The sequence below is a fragment of the Podarcis gaigeae genome (assembly GCF_964106915.1).
Source record: "Podarcis gaigeae genome assembly, chromosome: 18".
Lineage (NCBI taxonomy): Eukaryota > Metazoa > Chordata > Lepidosauria > Squamata > Lacertidae > Podarcis > Podarcis gaigeae.
Window position 1 is genome coordinate 5328673 of NC_139696.1, and position 19808 is coordinate 5348480.

The window sequence follows — 19808 nt, forward strand, 5'->3', positions numbered from 1 at the left end:
TTGGCAGGAGCAGGGACCGAGCAACGGGAGCTCACCCCGTCATTGCAGGGATTCGAACCGCCAACCTTCTGATCGGCAAGTCCTAGGCTCTGTGGTTTAACCCACAGCGCCACCCTCATCCCATACATAGAAGGGGCCATCAAAACCATCTAGTCCAACCCCCACATAATGCAGGAATCGTCCGCCCAATGTGGGGCTCGAATCTACGACCTTGAGGTCAAGGGTCTCGTGCTTGACCGACAGAGCTACCTCACCCAGCAGAACCCAGCTCCCAGGGGAAACCTCAACAATTTGTTGCTTTGAAAATTCAAGTTTCTAGCCCTTAGGATGCTGGCATTGACCTGCCTGGACGGACAATGGAGTGCGCCTCTGGGGGTGAAGCCAGATTGCTGCGTTAGCAGCACTGAAGTGACCTCCCCCCGGGGAGTGGGTCTGGAGGTCTTGGGCTGCCAAGATGACAAGACCCCGGTCTCGGCCTCAAAGATGGGGGTCCGAAGGAAAGCAGAGCGAGACGTTTGGCTGGCATGCAGGAGTTGCTGGAAGGAGGCGTATAGGGTGCCGTCCAGCCATCTTAGGGACTCCGTTCCGGATATGTAGGGCTCAAAAGGTAAAGGACCCCTGACAGTAAAGTCCAGTCGTGGCCAACTCTGGGGTTGCGGCGCTCATCTCGCTTTACTGGCCGAGGGAGCCGGTGTGCAGCTTCCGGATCATGTGGCCAGCAGGACTAAGCCTCTTCTGGCGAACCAGAGCAGCGCACGGAAACGCCGCTTACCTTCCCGCCGGAGCGGTACCTATTTATCTACTTGCACTTTGATGTGCTTTCGAACTGCTAGGTGGGCAGGAGCAGGGACCGAGCAACGGGAGCTCACCCTATGGCGGGGATTCGAACCGCCAACCACCTGAGCGGCAGGCCCCTGCCCTTAAAAATAAAGCAAGTTTCTGGTCCTCAGGACTGATTTAAATAAAGAAACGTCCTAGGGGATGTTTTGCATGCAGAGCAGAATCGCCCTTGGAGCCCCCCCCCCCCGGCTGAGACAATTCCCCGACAGTACCCCCCTCCAATTAAACAGACCCTAACCGCTAGGCCCTCCTGCCTTCCCCTCCCCTAGGGCAGCACCATGCAAAATCTCACCTTCGACATGGGTTCCATTTCACCAGGACCTGTGGATGAAATAAGGAGGTGGTTGGAATGAAACATTTGACCTCGTTCCAGACCCTGTTGGAAGGGGCTTGGGGGTAAAAACTACTACTACTACTACTACTACTAATAATAATAATAATAATAATTTATATCCCCAACCATCTGGCTGGGTTTCCCCCGTCACTCTGGGCGGCTCCCAATAGAATATTAAAAACACGATAAAAGATCAGTCATTAAAAACTTCCCTAAACAGGGCTGCCCTCAGATGTCTTCTGAAAGTCAGATAGTTGTTTATTTCCTTGACATCTGATGGGAGGGCGTTCCACAGGGCGGGTGCCACCACCGAGAAGGCCCTCTGCCTGGTTTCCTGCAACCTCACTTCTCGCAGGGAGGGAACCGCCAGAAGGCCCTCGGAGCTGGACCTCAGTGTCCAGACTGGACGATGGGGGTGGAGACGCTCCTTCAGGGATACTGGGCCATTTAGGGCTTTCAAGGTCAGCACCAACACTTTGAATTGTGTCTGGAAATGTCTTGGGAGCCAATGTAAGTCTTTCAAGACTGGTGTTATGTGGTCTCCACTCCCAGTCCCCAGTCTAGCTGCCGAATTTTGGATTAGTTGTAGTTTCCGGCTCACCTTCAAAGGTAGCCCCACGGAGAGCGCATGGCAGTAGTCCAAGCGGGAGATAACCAGAGCATGCACCACTCTCGCCAGACAGTCCACAGGCAGGGAGGGTCTTAGCCTGCGTACCAGATGGAGCTGATAAACAGCTGCCCTGGACACAGATTTGACCTGCGCCTCCATGGACAGCTGTGAGTCCAAAATGACTTGTGACACGTCAAAGGTCCTAGGAACCGTGAGAAGAGATTTGATGGAGATGGCCAACGGGCCATCAACACCCGATTCTCACAGTGGCCAAAGGTCTGCCCCATAGGCAAGACCCCCACCTCCATCTCTGCCTCTCCGGATGGAATTTTAACTGGAGAGATGGGAAACTATTCGGATTTTGTACTTACGGAGGAACCTACGGACTATGTTGAATCGGCAAAGCTTAACAGCTATAATAGGAGACTCTAATGAGGACTGGTTGGTTTTTTGGGGGTGGGTTTTTTTCCTCTTTTTTTGTAAGCGGGATTACTAGAACAAACGCTACAGGATGAAGAATCCGTGAGCAGGACAGGCGATTCTTAAACCAACCTAAGGATCCATTCATGTGTTGCGGCTCCATCGCGTTCATTCCGGGCATTGCGCCTTCGGGGCTCAGCCCCATGGAGAACTAAAAATGGGGGGGAGGCAGGGAGGGGGACAGGGTGTGTGGGGTGGGAGAAGTTGGGTGGGTGGGGGTGGAGAAAGAGTTAAACATTTCTTTCTAAAATGTAGCTGCGAACCAGTCAGGGGTTGGTCTGGATGACCTTTGGGGTCCCCGTTTCGACCCCACATGTTCCTGCAAATTAGTCCAATCAAGAATACTCAAAAGCAATTGTTGGAATACATCGGAACACATTGAGAACCAGCAATGAAAAGCCGGTCTTCATCTGTGCCTCGGTTTTCATAGAATCATAGAACTGAAGTGTTGCAGGAACCGCAACTACAGTGGTACCTCGGGTTAAGTACTTAATTCGTTCTGGAGGTCCGTTCTTAACCTGAAAGTGTTCTTAACCTGAAGCACAACTTTAGCTAATGGAGCCTCCTGCTGCTGCCGCGCCGCCGGAGCATGATTTCTGTTCTCATCCTGAAGCAAAGTTCTTAACCTGAGGTAATGTTTCTGGGTTAGCGGAGTCTGTAACCTGAAGCGTCTGCTGCGTGGCAGCAGCAGGAGGCCCCATTAGCTAAAGTGACTCCTTGCTTCTTGATCCTCGGACCCTTGACTTCATGACTCCTTGTTCCTTGACCCTTGGACCCTTGACTTCGTGACTCCTTGCTCCTCGACCCTCGGACCCTTGACTTCGTGACTCCTTGCTCCTTGACCCTTGGACCCCTGACTTCGTGACTCCTTGCTCATCGACCCTCGGACCCTTGACTTTGTGACTCCTTGCTCCTCGACCCTCGGACCCTTGACTTCGTGACTCCTTGCTCCTTGACCCTTGGACCCTTGACTTCGTGACTCCTTGCTCCTGGACCCTTGGACCCCTGACTTTGTGACTCCTTGCTCCTTGACCATTGGACCCCTGACTTCGTGACTCCTTGCTCCTTGACCCTTCACTTCGTGACTCCTTGCTCCTTGACCCTTGGACCCCTGACTTCGTGACTCCTTGCTCCTCGACCCTCGGACCCCTGGCTTCTGGACTCTCGTTCCGGCTCCCACCCCGCCATCTTGCCCCCAGTCCCGACGTCCTCAGCCAGGACTTCAATCACCCGTAGACCGGACCGTGACAAAGGGATTTCAGCACCCAGGTAGGTGTTCATATGTGAACAGCCTGGGCCCAAGCCATACTGAAGTTTTGTTCGATAGGTACTTACGCTGAGCCGACTTCCGGGGGGTCCAATGGGATTCATCAGGTACATGCTTTCGCTGGAGTTGGTGGAGTCTGGGAAGAGAAGGGAGGGAGATGAGACCCCGTTGGGCTTGGGCGGAAGTCTCTTAAACTCGACTGCAATTCTCAAAGGGTAAGGTAAAGGTAAAGGGACCCCTGACCATTAGGTCCAGTCGTGGCCGACCCTGGAGTTGCGGCGCTCATCTCGCTTTACTGGCCGAGGGAGCCGGCGTACAGCTTCCAGCCAGCATGACTAAGCCGCTTCTGGCGAACCAGAGCAGTGCACGGAAACGCCATTTACCTTCCCGCCGGAGTTGTAGCTATTGATCTACTTGGACTTTGACGTGCTTTTGAACTGCTAGGTTGGCAGGAGCAAGGACCGAGCAACGGGAGCTCACCCCGTCGCGGGGATTCGCAACCCCAGAGTCGGCCCTGACTGGACCTAATGGTCAGGGGCTCCTTTACCTTTACCTTATATGATTTTAGCTTAGCTGATATCTAAGTGGAATTAGAAGGTCAAATTAACATTCTAAGTTAAACTAATATAAGAATATATATGTGTGTGCGTGTGTGTGAACTTAAATCTGTAATAACATTAATGAATTTCAATAAAGAATTTTTTCACACCCCCCCCCCCAAAAAAAGGAACCTGAACATCCGATGGGGTTTCCGATTGGCTGAAGCCGCGCCTCAGTTTCTGAATGTTTTGGAAGTCAAACGGATTCCGGAACGGATTCCGTTCGATTTCCGAGGTACGACTGTACTGACAAGAAGTAAATTATTGTATTTTTTTGCTCTATAAGACTCACTTTTCCCCTCCTAAAAAGTAAGGGGGAATGTGTGTGCGTCTTATGGAGCGAATGCAGGCTGCGCAGCTATCCCAGAAGCCAGAACAGCAAGAGGGATTGCTGCTTTCGCTGCGCAGCGATCCCTCTTGCTGTTCTGGCTTCTGAGATTCAGAATATTTTTTTTCTTGTTTTCCTCCTCCAAAAACTAGGTGCGTCTTGTGGTCTGGTGCATCTTATAGACCGAAAAATACTGTAACTGAGAACTGATCACTTTCCTTCTGGACTGTGTAAAAAGCACTCACCTCCAGGGCTGGGCAGGAGCGGGGTGCCAGGGGGGCCCCCACCTCCAGGGGGGCCCTGTGGCGAAGCCGAGAGAGACAGGACGGTGGCGTTCGCCTGGGTCTACAAGATAAATAGAAACCCTGAAGTGTTTTCTTTTTTTTTTTAATGAATTTTTATTAATTTACATCAAAAGAAAACACAAACAAAAAACATATTAATTTCACATCAACATTTCACAACATATTCCTTTTCAGGACTTCCTCCAGCTTATCCGTAAATCATCCGTAGTTATAATTTAAGTTACGCATTTCTTAATTTTGTATTGACATTGTTTATATCTTTCTTTCTATTCCCTTTAGACAATATTTCTTAGTCTTTCACAGTGCTTCTTTAAACCCCATTAGCGTTATCTGTCCCTAACGTATATGTTCCAGATATTCCACAAATTTCCCCCAGTCCTCGATGAACTTTTGGTCTCTTAAGTATCTAATCTTTCCTGTCAATTTGTCCAGCTCCACATAGTCCAACAACTTCATTCTCCATTCTTCCACAGTCGGTATTTCTTGCTGTTTCCATTTCTGGGCCAGTAACACTCTTGCTGCTGTTACTGCATATTGGAAAAAATTACAATCTTTTCTTTTTATCTCGTTTCCTAATATCCCTAACAGAAAGACTTCTGGTTTCTTTATAAATGTATATTTTAGAATCTTCTTCAATTCATTATATATTTTTCCCCAGAAGTCTTTCACTTTCTTACATTCCCACCAAAACCCTCCACCCTCCACCAGTCGGCCTCCCCACATAGACTCGCCCTGCACCGAAACTCGAACACCCCTTGCACAGGGGTTCTCAGCGCCCCCAGATTCTCACGCCACCCCACGGGAAACTCACCCCATAGCTGCCTGGAGACGAGGAGGAATACGGGACCTGAAAGAAACCAGACAGAGAGGGATATACAGTGGTACCTCGGGTTAAGTACTTAATTCGTTCTGGAGATCCATTCTTAACCTGAAACTGTTCTTAACCTGAAGCACCACTTTAGCTGATGGGGCCTCCCGCTGCTGCCGCGCCGTTGGAGCCCAATTTCTGTTCTCATCCTGAAGCAAAGTTCTTAACCTGAGGTACTATCTCTGGGATAGCGGAGTCTGTAACCTGAAGCGTATGTAACCCGAGGTACCACTGTAATAGGAGTTCAGGCACGGAACCCATCGCTTATCCTGCCCTCTGGTGCAACAGAAAATAAGATTGCTCCATCTCCCTTTGGATATTTGAAGACGGATCTCCTATCTCCTTTCAGTCTCCTCTTCCCCAGGCTGAATGTACCCAGCTCCTTCAACCGTTCCTCATCAGGCTTGGTTTCCAAAGCCGTGACCATTTTGGTTGCCCTCCTCTGCACACCTTCCAGCTTGTCAACATCCTTCTTAAATTGTGGTGCCCAGAACTGGACACCGTATTCCAGGTGTGGTCTGACCGAGGCAGAAGAAAGCGGGACTATGACTTCCCCAGGGGTCAGCAACCTTTTTCAGCCGTGGGCCGGTCCACCGTCCCTCAGACCTTGTGGTGGGCCAGACTATACTGGGGGGGGGGGGAAATGAACGATTTCCTATGCCCCACAAATAACCCAGAGATGCATTTTAAATAAAAGCACACATTCTACTCATGTAAAAACACCAGGCAGGCCCCACAAATAACACAGAGGTGCATTTTAAATAAAAGGACACATTCTATTCATATAAAACACATTGATTCCCAGACCATCCGTGGGCTGGATGGAGAAGGCGATTGGGCTGGATCCGGCCCCCGGGCCTTAGTTTGCCTACCCCGATCTAGAACATGGATAGGGAAGCTAAGGCCCGGGGGCTGGATATGGCCCAATCGTCTTCTAAATCTGCCCTGCGAACGGTCCGGGATCAGCATGCTTTTACATGAGTAGAATGTGCCCTTTTATTTAAAATGCATTTCTGGGTTATTTGTGGGGCCTGCCTGGTGTTTTGACATGAGTAGAATGTGTGCTTTTATTTAAAATGCACCTCTGGGTTATTTGTGGGGCATAGGAATTATTCATTATTCTTTTTTTTCTTCAAAATATAACCCCCCCCCCAAGGTCAGAGGGACAGTGGACCGGCTCCCTGCTGAAAAAGTTTTCTGACCTGATTCTAGACACTAGACTTCTGTGAATGCAGCCTAGAATAGCATTCACCTTTTTTACTGCTGCATCACACTTCGGGCTCATGTTAAGTTTGTGGTCCACCAAGACCCCTTACATCCTTTTCACATATACTGCTGGCAAGCCAGGTGTCCCCTGCCCTATATTTGTGCATCTGGCTAGGGTACAGTTTTCCCGCAAACACCCATATACATGTCCGTGGAGAGAGCACGCATGAGGGCTCAGTTTAACATATAAACAAGCCTTTCTCTGTAAGGAGAAATCACATTGGTGAGGTCTTAGGAAGTGGGGTTCAATTAGTGTGAACGAATCCTGCAGTTCAGAATTTTATGGCAGGGGTGAGTTGTTGTTTTTTAAAGTTACCGAATTTGCATTCATATTTGGCCAGGGGCTTCGCACACCAGGACCTCTGCAAAAAAGAAAAGAGAGAGAGAATATATACATTGACATATTCTATTGATCATTTTAGCCATTTTTCGGAAGCACCTTGGACTTTTGACTATTTCTGGGCTTGTTCAGAGGATTCGACCCTGCATTTAGGCTGCATTGCGATGTTCTATTGTCGTCTGCAAGCCGCTTTGAATAGAATAAAGGTAAAGGGACCCCTGACCATTAGGTCCAGTCGTGGCCGACTCTGGGGTTGCGGCGCTCATCTCGCTTTATTGGCCGAGGGAGCCGGCGTACAGCTTCCGGGTCATGTGGCCAGCAGGACTAAGCCGCTTCTGGCGAACCAGAGCAGCACACAGAAACGCCTTTGAATAGAATAGATCGGATCAAATATAAGAGGTTGCTTGGATGATTTATTGAATTTCTATACTGCCCTATACCCAGGGGTCTCAGGGCAGTTCACAGAATAAAATCAGGATATAAAACCACAAAATACATAATAAAAATAGGCAAAGGTAAAGGGACCCCTGACCATTAGGTCCAGTCATGACCGACTCTGGGGTTGCGGCGCTCATCTCGCTTTACTGGCCGAGGGAGCCGGCGTACAGCTTCCGGGTCATGTGGCCAGCAGGACTAAGCCGCTTCTGGCAAACGAGAGCAGCGCACGGAAACGCCGTTTACCTTCCCGCCAGAGTGGTACCTATTTATCTACTTGCACTTTGACGTGCTTTCGAACTGCTAGGTGGGCAGGAGCAGGGACCGAGCAACGGGAGCTCACCCCGTCATTGCAGGGATTCGAACCGCCGACCTTCTGATCGGCAAGTCCTAGGCTCTGTGGTTTAACCCACAGCGCCACCTGCGTCCCATATAATAAAAATAAAAACAACCCAACAGCCCCCTCCCTACAGAAAAAAACAACAGATTTTAAAAGGGCATAGGATGTCAATCAGACCAACTAAAGGCCTGGTTAGAAAGAAAAGAGGCGGGCCTTGAGGTATTGGGGTCCTGAGTCATTTAAGGCTTTATAGGTCAGAACCAGCACTTTGAATTGGGCCCAGAAACTAATTGGTAGCCAGTGCAGTCGGACCAGGATCAGTGCAATGTGCTCAAACCATCTTGCCACCTGGTGAGTGACCCGGCCGCTGAATTCTGCACCGGCTGAAGTTTCTGAACAGTCTTCAGAGGCAGCCCTACGTAGAACACATTGCAGTAATCTAACCTTGAGGTTACCAAAGCATAGATGACAGTAGTTAGGCCATCCCTGTCCAGACAGGGGCGTAGCTGGGCCACCAGCTGAAGCCGATGGAAGGCACTCCAGGCCACCTGAGCCTCGAGCGACTGTTGCAATGCCAGCCTGAACATTTACCATATTTTTTGCTCTATAAGACGCACCAGGCCACAAGACGCACCTAGTTTGTGGAGGAGGAAAACAAGAAAAAAAATATTCTGAATCTCAGAAGCCAGAATAGCAAGAGGGATCGCTGCGCAGTGAAAGCAGCAATCCCTCTTGCTGTTCTGGCTTCTGGGATAGCTGCGCAGCCTGCATTCGCTCCATAAGACGCACACACATTTCCCCTTACTTTTTAGGAGGGAAAAAGTGAGTCTTATAGAACAAAAAATACGGTATTTATTATACAGTCTTGGAACTCGGGACGTTTTGGTTCTCGAACGCTGCAAACCAGGAAGTGAGTGTTCCGGTTTGCGAACATTCTTTGGAACCCGAACGTCCGCCGGGGCTTCCGATTGGCTGCAGGAGCTTCCGGTTTCCGGCTGTCTACCCCCTCCCCAAAAGGAAAGCAACCCGGGGGTTCCTTACGTGCTCATCGCCGGCATGCCAGGACCTGCAAAGGATCCATGTGGGGGTCTCATCACGGCACCGTAACTCTGGAGGGTAAGAAAAGAGGTGTGTTCCTGTGACAAGGCAAAGGGCTTTCCGGAAATGATATATAATGAATGGAAAAGGGTGTTTATATTGGCAATCTCCACCCCCCCCCCCCAATACCCGAAGCCTTTTTACTAGGAATAATTTGGACAGAGGTTCTGGGACAGCTGAGTTTATTTATGTACGGGACAACAGCAGCCAAAACTTTCTACACACAGAAGCGGAAAGGTTACCAACGGAGGAGGAACGGCTTACGAAACTGATGGGACTATGCTGAAATTGACTGCAAAATTAAGAGGACATAAAGGTAAAGGGCAAAGGGACCCCTGACCTTTAGGTCCAGTTGTGGCCGACTCTGGGGTTGCGGCGCTCATCTCGCTTTACTGGCCGAGGGAGCCGGCGTACAGCTTCCGGGTCATGTGGCCAGCAGGACTAAGCCGCTTCTGGCGAACCAGAGCAGCGCACGGAAACGCCGTTTACCTTCCCGCCGGAGCGGTACCTATTTATCTACTTGCACTTTGACGTGCTTTCGAACTGCTAGGTTGGCAGGAGCTGGGACCGAGCAACGGGAGCTCACCCCATCATTGCGGGGATTCGAACTGCCAACCTTCTGATCGACAAGTCCTAGGCTCTGTGGTTTAACCCACAGCGCCACCTGTGTCCCTTAAAATATTGCGCCCAAGGTGGGGGATAATGAGTGTTTAAGGAAGAAAGAAGACCTATCAAAATATCACTAGTTTCTGAGGTCACACGCAGCAATCTGAGACTGCGCCGGCGTGCGGCCAACCTGTCCTCCGCCTTTTTCATGCCTCTACTTGTTCTGGGAGACCAGAAGGAAGGGCGGCTGGTTGCAGCAGGAAGCAAAACACTTCTGACTGCTCCTCCTAGTCTGCTCCCTGTTCTCTTTCTGACCGCTCATCATTGTTCCACCCTTCCACCCTGGGCTCTGAGCCTTCTTCCCCTGGGGGGTTTCCTACCTGGTTTCCTCTTCGCATCCAACCAGTCCATGACAACTGCCTAAATCATGGGTAGGCAAACTAAGGCCCTGGGGCCTGATCCAGCCCAATCGCTTCCTAAATCCGGCCTGAGGACGGCCCAGGAATCAGTGTGTTTTTACATGAGTAGAATGTGTCCTTTGATTTAAAATGCATCTCTGGGTTGCTTGTGGGGCATAGGAATTTGTTCATTTGCCCCCTCAAAATATAGTCTGGGCTTCCACAAGGTCTGAGGGACGGTGGACCAGCCCCCTGCTGAAAAAGTTTGCTGACCCCTGGCCTAAATCTCCTCTTCTCCGGGGTCTTTCCCCAAGCAATCTGAGACTGTGTCTGCAGGAAGCCAACCACCCCTCCACCCTTTTCACGCCTCTCCTGGTCCTAGCTATCAACCGTCCCTTATTTGGTGGGAAACTCCCTTATCCCAGCGCCGTGTCCCGCTGCTGTCCCTCATTGATGATGTCCCTTAAATTTCCCGGGTTTTATGCTCGCCTGGCTCGGGAGGGAAGCAGCGGCTAGGGGTCCTCCGCCACGAGAGAGCGCGCGCATGAGCTGCCGCGTCTCCGTCTCTCCCTTTTCTCCTCAGGGGAGCGTCGTGAGGAGATGGGTGGCGGCGGGCAGGCAGGCAGCTCCTCTCTTGCGAGACTTCCGCCGCGCTGCCAGGGGAAGCCGGAGGCGGCGGCGGTGGCTGAGGAGGCGGCCTGAGGGAGGAGGAAGAGGAGGGGATGGGGAGGGACGCAGAAGGGCAGCGCTTCAGCAGCCGCCGCGGTGCCACAACCGCCTCATCCTGGGCTCACAGCGGCATGTGCGAGAGTCTCTCTCCCTCCCTCTCTCTCGGGCAGGGAAGGGCCGATGGAACTCCTCGCGCCAGGACAACGACAGCCCCGACGTGCTGCTTAGCATCCCCTCCAACCAGTGCAGCATCTTAATGTAGTGGTTTCCCCCTCTGCATCCCTTTCATAACCCTATTTTTATAAATCATTTGTCCACCCGTAGTCCAAGTTTTTACTACAAGTTTTCTGTCCATCCTAGCAATGTACAGTCGTGCCTCGCAAGACGAAATTAATCCGTTCCGCGATTTTCTTCGTCTAGCGGTTTTTTCGTCTTGCGAAGCAAGCCCATTGACAGCTTTGCGGATTAGCGCTATTAGCGGTCTAGCGGCTTTTAGCGATCAGTTGAGAAGCGGCTTATCAGCGGAACAGCTGATAAGCGGCTTAGCGCTTAGGGTAAGGGCGGAAAAAAGCAGAAAAAAACGCGGGAACTCGCAAGATTTTTTCGTCTTGCGAAGCAACCCCATAGAGAAATTCGTTTAGCGAAGCGCCTCCAAAAATGGAAAACCCTTTCGTCTAGCGGGTTTTTCGTCTTGCGAGGCGTTCGTCTTGCGGGGCACCACTGTATGTAACTCTTGACAATAGCTTTTCAACTACAGTGGTGCCTCGCAAGACGAAATTAATCCGTTCTGCGAGTTTCTTCGTCTTGCGGATTTTTTCGTCTTGCGAAGCACGGATGCACCCTGGTACTGTATTATGAACATTATTACAGTACAGTACTCCTTTTATAATGGGATAGCGGGCAAAGCACAAAGCGGGTCGCTCCCCAGCCTGGAGGAGTTTCCCCAGCCTGGAGGATCTGTTGCCGGGAAGAGGCAAAGACACCCCCTCCCACCTCCCTACGAAAACAGCCCCCCTTCCTCTGTCGCCAAGCCTTGCCGCGTCTTCGCTCTGCCAAACCGCGTCCCACATCAAAGCCCCAGCCCGCTCCTCTCCCTCTCTCTCCACGAGGTGCCAAAGGAAGTTCGAGCCCAGGAACCGAGGGCGGACGCACGAAGCACCCGGCGCGGACTCTCCCCCCGTTACCTTGCGCCATGCCGCCGGGCTCCCCACAGTCTCGGCAGCTGCTCCCGGCTTCTTCCCACCCCCGCAAAGGCGCCTTCGCAGCGGCCCAAGCACAGTGGATGCCTTCTCCTCCTCCTCCTTAGTCCCCTCCTCCTGCCTTCGCGCAGTTAGGGCAAAATGGAGCAGCCACGTGGGGAGGGGGAGAGAGAGAGAGAGGCGGCGGCGCAGAGACCCAGCCAGATCCACTGGATCCCAGCCCACCTGCCTCCTCTGTGCCCTCTCCAGAAGAGGATCCCTCTGGAAAAGGTAGGTCGCTCCCTTGGTAATACTGTACCAAGTTTGAAGTTCCCGCTTCAAACTTGGTACAGTATTAACGGCTTTAAGAAAAAGGAAACAAACTCGCAAGACGGTTTCGTCTTGCGAAGCAAGCCCATAGGGAAATTTGTCTTACGAAGCAACTCAAAAAACGAAAAACTCTTTCGTCTTGCGAGTTTTTCGTCTTCCGAGGCATTCGTCTTGCGAGGTACCACTGTAAATGATAAACTTTCCCCATTCTTTATTAAAGAGGTCCTCTTCCAGGTTTCTAATTCTGCCTGTAAGCTTTGCCATCTTGATGTCGTTCATCAGTTTTGTCTGCCACTCTTCTTTGGTGGGAGTTGTAGACCCTTAAGATCATCTAGTCCAACCCCCTGCAAAACACAGTCAGTGGCAGCAAAAGTAGCCTGGCTCCAGGAGTGGCGGATTTCTGTATAAGCTAATCCTTATTTTGACTGCTGATCCCTTATTTTTGAGGCTGCTGGTCCCTTATTTTCAAATCTGTAAGTTGACAGCTATGCCCCTGGTTCTGGGAGAACCAGAAGAGAAGACAGCTGGTTGCAGCAGAAGACGACACCCGGGACTCTTCATCTCTGTTCCCTAGGCCACCCTCCTCTGCTGCTTCAGCCTCCAGTTCTGAACTGCTCTCTGGCACAGACTCTCCCCGCTCACTAAGCCCTGTTGCCTCTCCAGCTTCTGACACCTCCTCCTCCCAGTCTACTCCCTCTAACCACTCGTCGTTGTCCCACCACCAATCCCCGGCATCTGAGCCTCCTTCCCTTGGGGGGGGGGGTCCCCCAATCTGGTTCCTAGGACCGTCCCTCTGCACCCAACCAGTCTGCAACACCTTCGAAGGGACCCAGGAACCTCAATGCGAATTCTGGGCATTTGGTGACCCCGGGCGTCACTTTGGGGGTGCTCACCTGTGGGGCCATCCCTGTCAGGCCACGTGGGGGGCTCATGCGCTGCATTGGACCCACGGAGGGGTGCCCTGGTGAGGAGAAGAGAAGAGAAAGAACAAGAAGACGCTTAAGGCAGCGACACAGAACCTGCTTGCTAACCTCATGAGATCCGTAAGCTTGGGTCTGGTTTTTTTGGGTATTTGTTTTCTATTATTATTATTATTTTATTTCGACAAAGTAATTATCATAGATAAACAAGAATAAAAATGTGCACCCCACACCCTTGAGACCATTCCATTGTAAATACCCAACTTCCCAAAATTCCAACACCTCCTGTGATGGTTTGACCCCTTTCCGTTTTAAAAGTATAGCGGACGCTCGGGTTGCAAACGTGATCCGTGCGCGGGTTGCAATTCGGCGCTTCTGTGCATGTGCAAAGCGTGATTTAGTGCTTTTGTGCATGCGCAAGCGCCAAAACCCGGAAGTAACCTGTTCCAGTACTTCTGGGTTCTGCGCGATGCATAACCTGAAATAGCGTAACCCGAAGCGTCTGTAACCCGAGGTAAAGGTAAAGGGACCCCTCACCGTTAGGTCCAGTCGTGGCCGACTCTGGGGTTGCGGCACTCATCTCGCTTTATTGGCCGAGGGAGCCGGCGTACAGCTTCCGGGTCATGTGGCCAGCAGGACTAAGCCGCTTCTGGCGAACCAGAGCAGCGCACGGAAACGCCGTTTACCTTCCCGCCTTTACCTTACCTATTTAGCAACTTGTGCTGGTGTGCTTTTGAACTGCTAGGTTGGTAGGAGCGGGGACCGAGCAACGGGAGCTCACCCCGTCACGGGGATTTGAACCGCCGACTTTCTGATCGGCAAGTCCTAGGCTCTGTGTATATCAAAGTGCAAGTAGATAAATAGGTACCGCTCTGGCGGGAAGGTAAACAGCATTTCTGTGCGCTGCTCTGGTTCGCCACAAGTGGCTTAGTCATGCTGGCCACATGACCCGGAAGCTGTACACCGGCTCCCTCGGCCAATGAAGCGAGATGAGCGCCGCAACCCCAAAGTCGGTCATGACTGGACCTAATGGTCAGGGGTCGGTCCCTTTACCTTTAATAAATATTGGGTCTGTTTTTGCAGTGAGGGCCCTGAATCTTGCTTGGCGTGTAGAAGGCAAACTTCTTCTGCGGACGATCTTTTGTGCAGACCCCTGGAATGCCGCCAGCCCCCAGGAAGTTGGGGACAGGCAGAAACCAACTTCACTGAGCCCGACCCGGGGACAAGAACCAGCTTCCTCCACAGCCCCCCCCACCCATTTGCCAGGCGAACCTTGTCGCCCACCCGACCCCACAACTCACCTTGCACCCATGATCCGGGGTCCATCGCGGGAGGCTGGGGTCCAGGCACGCCCCCCGGTGGCTATTGGAGGAAACGCAAGAGCAATGAATCTGAGCACATAAACCTGTCTTTAACTTTGGAACTCCCTGCCACTTGACCCCAGGCCGTTGCTGTTTTCCTTTTGGCGTCTGCTTGAAACATCTTTGTTTAGGCAACACCATGTTGAAAGTCGACATGGGTCTTAATTAATCTTGGTTTTGTTTGGTTTTTTAAAAAATGTTTTATATGTTTTTAATTTTTTTTCACATTTTATTTACTTTTGCACAAAAAATTGTCCAGGGAAGTAGAAAAGCCATCACAGCAAGTAAGAGCTTAACCATATAGCTTTCCTCTGGATGTGTATTTTTAATTACCATATTTTTCTGCCCTATAGGGCGCACCGGTGCCCATAGGGGGCACCTAGTTTTTTGGGGGGTAAATAAAGAAAAAAAAATTATTTCCCCCCAGGCGCGGGGGAAGCCGAAGCTTCCCCGACCCCAGCCCCCAGAACACGCTGCTATCCACAAGCTTCCTAAAGCCTGGAGAGTGAGAGGAGTCAGTGTGCACCGACACCTCTCACTCTCCAGGCTTCAGCATAACGAGGGTGGTGGTATTCCAATGCTAGTCCTACTCAGAGTAGACATATTGAAAGTTATGGGAAGTTTTTAATATTTCAATTTTTAATGCTGTACTGTTTTTAACACTTGATTGGGAGCTGCCCAGAGTGGCTGGGGAAACTCAGCCAGATGGGCTGGGTATAAATAATAAATTATTATTATTATTATTATTATTATTATTATTATTATTATTATTAAAGTCAACGGGCATGGCTAACTTAGCTTTCGTTCCAACAGGTCTACACTTCTATCTCACTTTTTTTTTAACTTCCAAGAAATTGCTCCCTTTCACTGAATTCCAACAACAGGTAGGCTAAGCTGAGAGACAATGACTGGTCTCCAAGTCAGCTTCCTGGCCAAACTGTGTGTGTGTGTTTTGAACCCTGGTGTCTCCCGGATCCTAGGCCGACACTCTAACCACTAAACCGCACTGCCTCTCTGTCGAAGACAACCCTGGGGTTGCCGTGTTAAAAGAAATCCTCAGCGCCATTGGCCAGGGAGATCGTTTCTGCCACTACCCGAAAGAAAGGTTTCTCAGATGGCCGAAGAATGGATGCTTTTGAATTCTGGTGTTGGAGGAGACTCTTGAGAGTCCCATGGACTGCAAGAAGATCCAACCTCTCCATTCTGAAGGAAATCAGCCCTGAGTGCTCACTGGAAGGACAGATCCTGAAGCTGAGGCTCCAAGACTTTGGCCACCTCATGAGAAGAGAAGACTCCCTGGAAAAGACCCTGATGTTGGGAAAGATGGAGGGCACAAGGAGAAGGGGACAACAGAGGACGAGATGGTGGGACAGTGTTTTTGAAGCTACCAGCATGAGTTTGACCAAACTGTGGGAGGCAGTGGAAGACAGGAGGGCCTGGTGTGCTCTGGTCCAGGGGGTCACGAAGAGGCAGACACAACTAAACAACAACCCTACGGACTGGGTGGGTGCCCTTTGGTGGGTGGTCTCACCTGGCTTGGCATCCGCAGCGAAGGCCGCAGTCCGGCCGGGAAGCGTGGAGACATGAACGGCTGCGGGAGACACAGAGAGAGTCAAAGAGCAAGTCAGCTGTAAATCACACTGGAGTTAGCTCTCCCTTAGCAAAAAACGCGATCTGTACAGACTTGGCCGAGTGCCAGGCCTAATGAGCAAAGCAGCTATTCTTCCGTGGGAATCAAGTTGCCATAATCGAAGCTTCCAACCTCACCGAAGCAGTCTTGAGTCCCCTCCCCTCCAGGGTTTTTGCCAAGCAATCGGAGACTGTTCCTGCGGGCAGCCAACCTCTCCTACACCCTTTTCATGCCTCTCCTGGTTCTTGGGAGATAAGAGGAGGAGGGGAGTTCATCACAGCAAGTGCGGGAGACAGCTGTGACTTTTGGCCAGCCGGGCTCCTCTCTGCCACTCCTGCTTCTATACAATGGTACCTTGGTTTCCGAACAGCTTAGTTCTCGAAAAACCTGGAACCCGAACATTGCAAACCCGGAAGTAAGAGTTCCAGTTTGCGAACATTTTTCGGAAGCTGAACATGCTCCGTTTTGAGTGCAACGCTTCCGATTTGAGTGCTTGCTGAAGTCTGTCTGTTTTTGCTATTTATTTTGCATTTTTGTTTTTGCGGCTTTTGTTTTTGAGACTGTGCGGAACCCAGCTTGGCTACTGATCTTTCAGGTCTTTGAGGACTGGTGTTATATGGTCCCAGTGGCCACTCCCAGTCCCCAGTCTAGATGCCGCATTCTGGATTAGTTGTAGTTTCCGGGTCACCTTCAAAGGCACCTCCACGTAGAGCACATTGCAGTACTCCAAGCGAGAGATAACTAGAGCATGCACCACTCTAGCAAGACAGTCCACAGGCAGGTAGGGTCTCATCCTGCGTACCAGATGGAGCTGGTAGACAGCTGCCCTGGACACAGAATTGACCTGCACCTCCATGGACAGCTGTGAGTCCAGAATGACTCCCAGGCTGCACACCTGGTCCTTCAGGGCCACAGTTACCCCATTCAGGACCAGGGAATCCTCCACACCTGCCTGCCTCCTGTCCCCCCAAAACAGTGCTTCAGTCTTGTCAGGATTCAACCTCAATCTGTTAGCCGCCATCCATCCTCCAACCGCCTCCAGACACTCACACAGGACCTTCACCGCCTTCACTGGTTCTGATTAGAAAGAGAGGTAGAGCTGGGTATCATCCGCATATTGATGGACACCCAGCCCAAACCCCCTGATGATCTCTCCCAGCGGCTGCATGTAGATGTTGAAAAGCATGGGGGAGAGGACGGAACCCTGAGGCACCCCACAAGTGGGAGCCAAGCAGTCCCTGGCAAGAGTGTGGGGCAGAAGAACAGCCCCCTCCAAACTTTAAAAAATTGCAAGCACACATAGACCCCCAGTGGCGGGCTGGGGGCTTTCAAATTTCAGCAGCCCCTACCCTAAAACCATCTCCGACGCCTCTATCTTTCACGGAGGAAATTCCTGCAATGCAGGAGGTTGGACAATTCTGCAATTCCTACCTGCCCACAGACTGTCTCACCAGAGTGGTGCATGCTCTGGTTATCTCTCGCTTGGACTACTGCAACGCGCTCTACGTGGGGCTACCTTTGAAGGCGACCTGGAAACTGCAATTAATCCGGAATGTGGCAGCTAGACTGGAGACTGGGACTGGCCGCCGGGACCAGATAACACTGGTCCTGAGAGATCTGCATTGGCCCCCAGTACGTTTCTGAGCACAATTCAAAGTGTTGGTGCTGACCTTTAAAGCCCTAAACGGCCCAGTAGACCTGAAGGAGCGTCTCCATCCCCATCGTTCTACCCGGACATTGAGGTCCAGCTCCGAGGGCCTTCTGGTGGTTCCCTCATTGCGAGAAGTGAGGTTACAGGGAACCAGACAGAGGGCCTTCTCGGTGGTGGCGCCCACCCTGTGTAACACCCTCCCTTCAGATGGAAATAAGTAGCTATCCTATCTTTAAAAGACATCTGAAGGCAGCCCTGTTCAGGGAAGTTTTTAATATTGAACGCTGTACTGTTTTTAACACTTGACTGGGAGCCGCCCAGAGTGGCTGGGGAAACCCAGCCAGATGGGCGGGGTATAAATAATAAATTATTATTATTCTTATTCCATGGGTCAACCCCCAGTGTTACAAAAAAGGAGGGGGTTTGGATTTGCAAGCGACGTCGAATCGTCGAGTGGGAAGGGGACCCCCCAAAGGTCATCCAGTCCAGCCCCCTACAATGGTGGAATCTTTATAGAGTGAGAACACGGAAATGTCGCAGTAGAATGGCTCTGTAGTCTCACCTGACATTGCAGTCCCATCATCGCGGCACTGGGGTGGTGTGGGGAGCCCTGGGGGGGCGGCTGGGAGCCTGGAGGTCCCTTGTGGGACACGGAGGGAGACAGAAACAAGAGTTACGGTGGGGAGGGCCCTAGGCCGTGGCTCCAGCCTCCCGTCCTCACCCCCCAAAAAATGCCATTTTCCCACAGCTGATGAGCCAAAATGGAAGGTGCCCCCCCACTTGGGAGGAAGGTTGGGGTACAGTGATCAGAAAGTCCAGGAGGGATCAATTGGGAAGGAACTGAGAATGGCAGACGAAGGTGATGGACTATATGGGACTGGCAGAAATGACTGGCAGAATCCGAGACCAGGGAGAAGAGTCGGTGGAAGAAGATTGGATGAAATTTAAAGTCTATCCACAGAAATATTGTGAAATTAATGAATGTTAAAATGATGTTGGGTAGGAATTAAGTGGTTTCCAGCTGTAATGCTTTAAGGGAATATGAAAAAAGGGTTATAAACAGGTAAAAATCTAATGGTAAGGATTTGCTGAACCAACAATTTGAAGTGGAATACAAAAAAGGGAGGTATGAGGAGGTCCGGGAAATAAGCTAAAGGAAAATTAGCAATGGAAAATCTGTGTACTTTTAACTACTTTTTTTTGGTATTTTTGTTATTTCTTTCTTTTCTTTTTCATTTTTCATTGTAATACTTTAAAAAAACTTAATAAATATTCTATATATATAAAAAAAACAATTGGGAAGGAACTGAAAATAAAAGCTGCCGGTGCTGTAATAACGTTAGACAAATTGATGGTGTGGCTGGAATTGGGAGTGCTCTGGTCGCCTTAGCTCAAAAAGGATATTGTAGGGTTGGAAAATGTTCGGGAAAAGGATGATCTGAGTGATAAAACCAAGAGATGGAGGTCTATTATGAGGGAAGGTTGCAGGGTTTGGAACCAGGGGTAGGCAAACTAAGGGCCAGGGGCCGGATCCGGCCCAATCGCCTTCTCAATCCGGCCTGCGGATGGTCTGGGAATCAGCACGTTTTTACATGAGTACATGTGTGTTTTTATTTAAAATGCATCTCTGGGTTATTTGTGGGGCATAGGAATTCGTTCATTCCCCCCTCCCAGTATAGTCCAGCCCCCCACAAGGTCTGAGGGACGGTGGACCGGCCCCCTGCTGAAAAAGTTTGCTGACCCCGGGTTGGGACTTGTAAGTTTTAAGTTTGTAAAACAATGCACGGCACGGGGAAATGAAGGTTTTTTTCCTCCCTCTCTCAGACCGCCAGAGCTGACCATCAAGATTCGCAAAGGGGGAAAAGACAGGACTTCTTCCAGCAGTGCAGAGCCTGTGGAACTCTCTCCCACAAGAGACAGGGACGGCCACCAAACCGGATGGCTTCAAAAGAGGG

At 50.9% G+C, this 19808-nt stretch overlaps 1 protein-coding gene across 1 annotated transcript in view; it reads right to left on the reverse strand.

Annotated features, from left to right (window-relative positions):
- SSBP4 (single stranded DNA binding protein 4) overlaps positions 1-19808 on the reverse strand; it is a 42164-nt gene that overhangs the window by 2365 nt on the left and 19991 nt on the right. Inside the window, exons 6-16 of the mRNA XM_083720572.1 lie at positions 18416-18493; positions 16104-16163; positions 14513-14573; positions 13185-13252; positions 9054-9121; positions 7214-7259; positions 5575-5610; positions 4704-4803; positions 3600-3667; positions 2337-2415; positions 1133-1161 (exon numbers count right to left, since the gene is read on the reverse strand). Coding sequence (XP_083576698.1) covers positions 1133-1161; positions 2337-2415; positions 3600-3667; positions 4704-4803; positions 5575-5610; positions 7214-7259; positions 9054-9121; positions 13185-13252; positions 14513-14573; positions 16104-16163; positions 18416-18493 — 693 coding nt within the window. The remainder of the gene's footprint in view (positions 1-1132; positions 1162-2336; positions 2416-3599; positions 3668-4703; positions 4804-5574; positions 5611-7213; positions 7260-9053; positions 9122-13184; positions 13253-14512; positions 14574-16103; positions 16164-18415; positions 18494-19808) is intronic.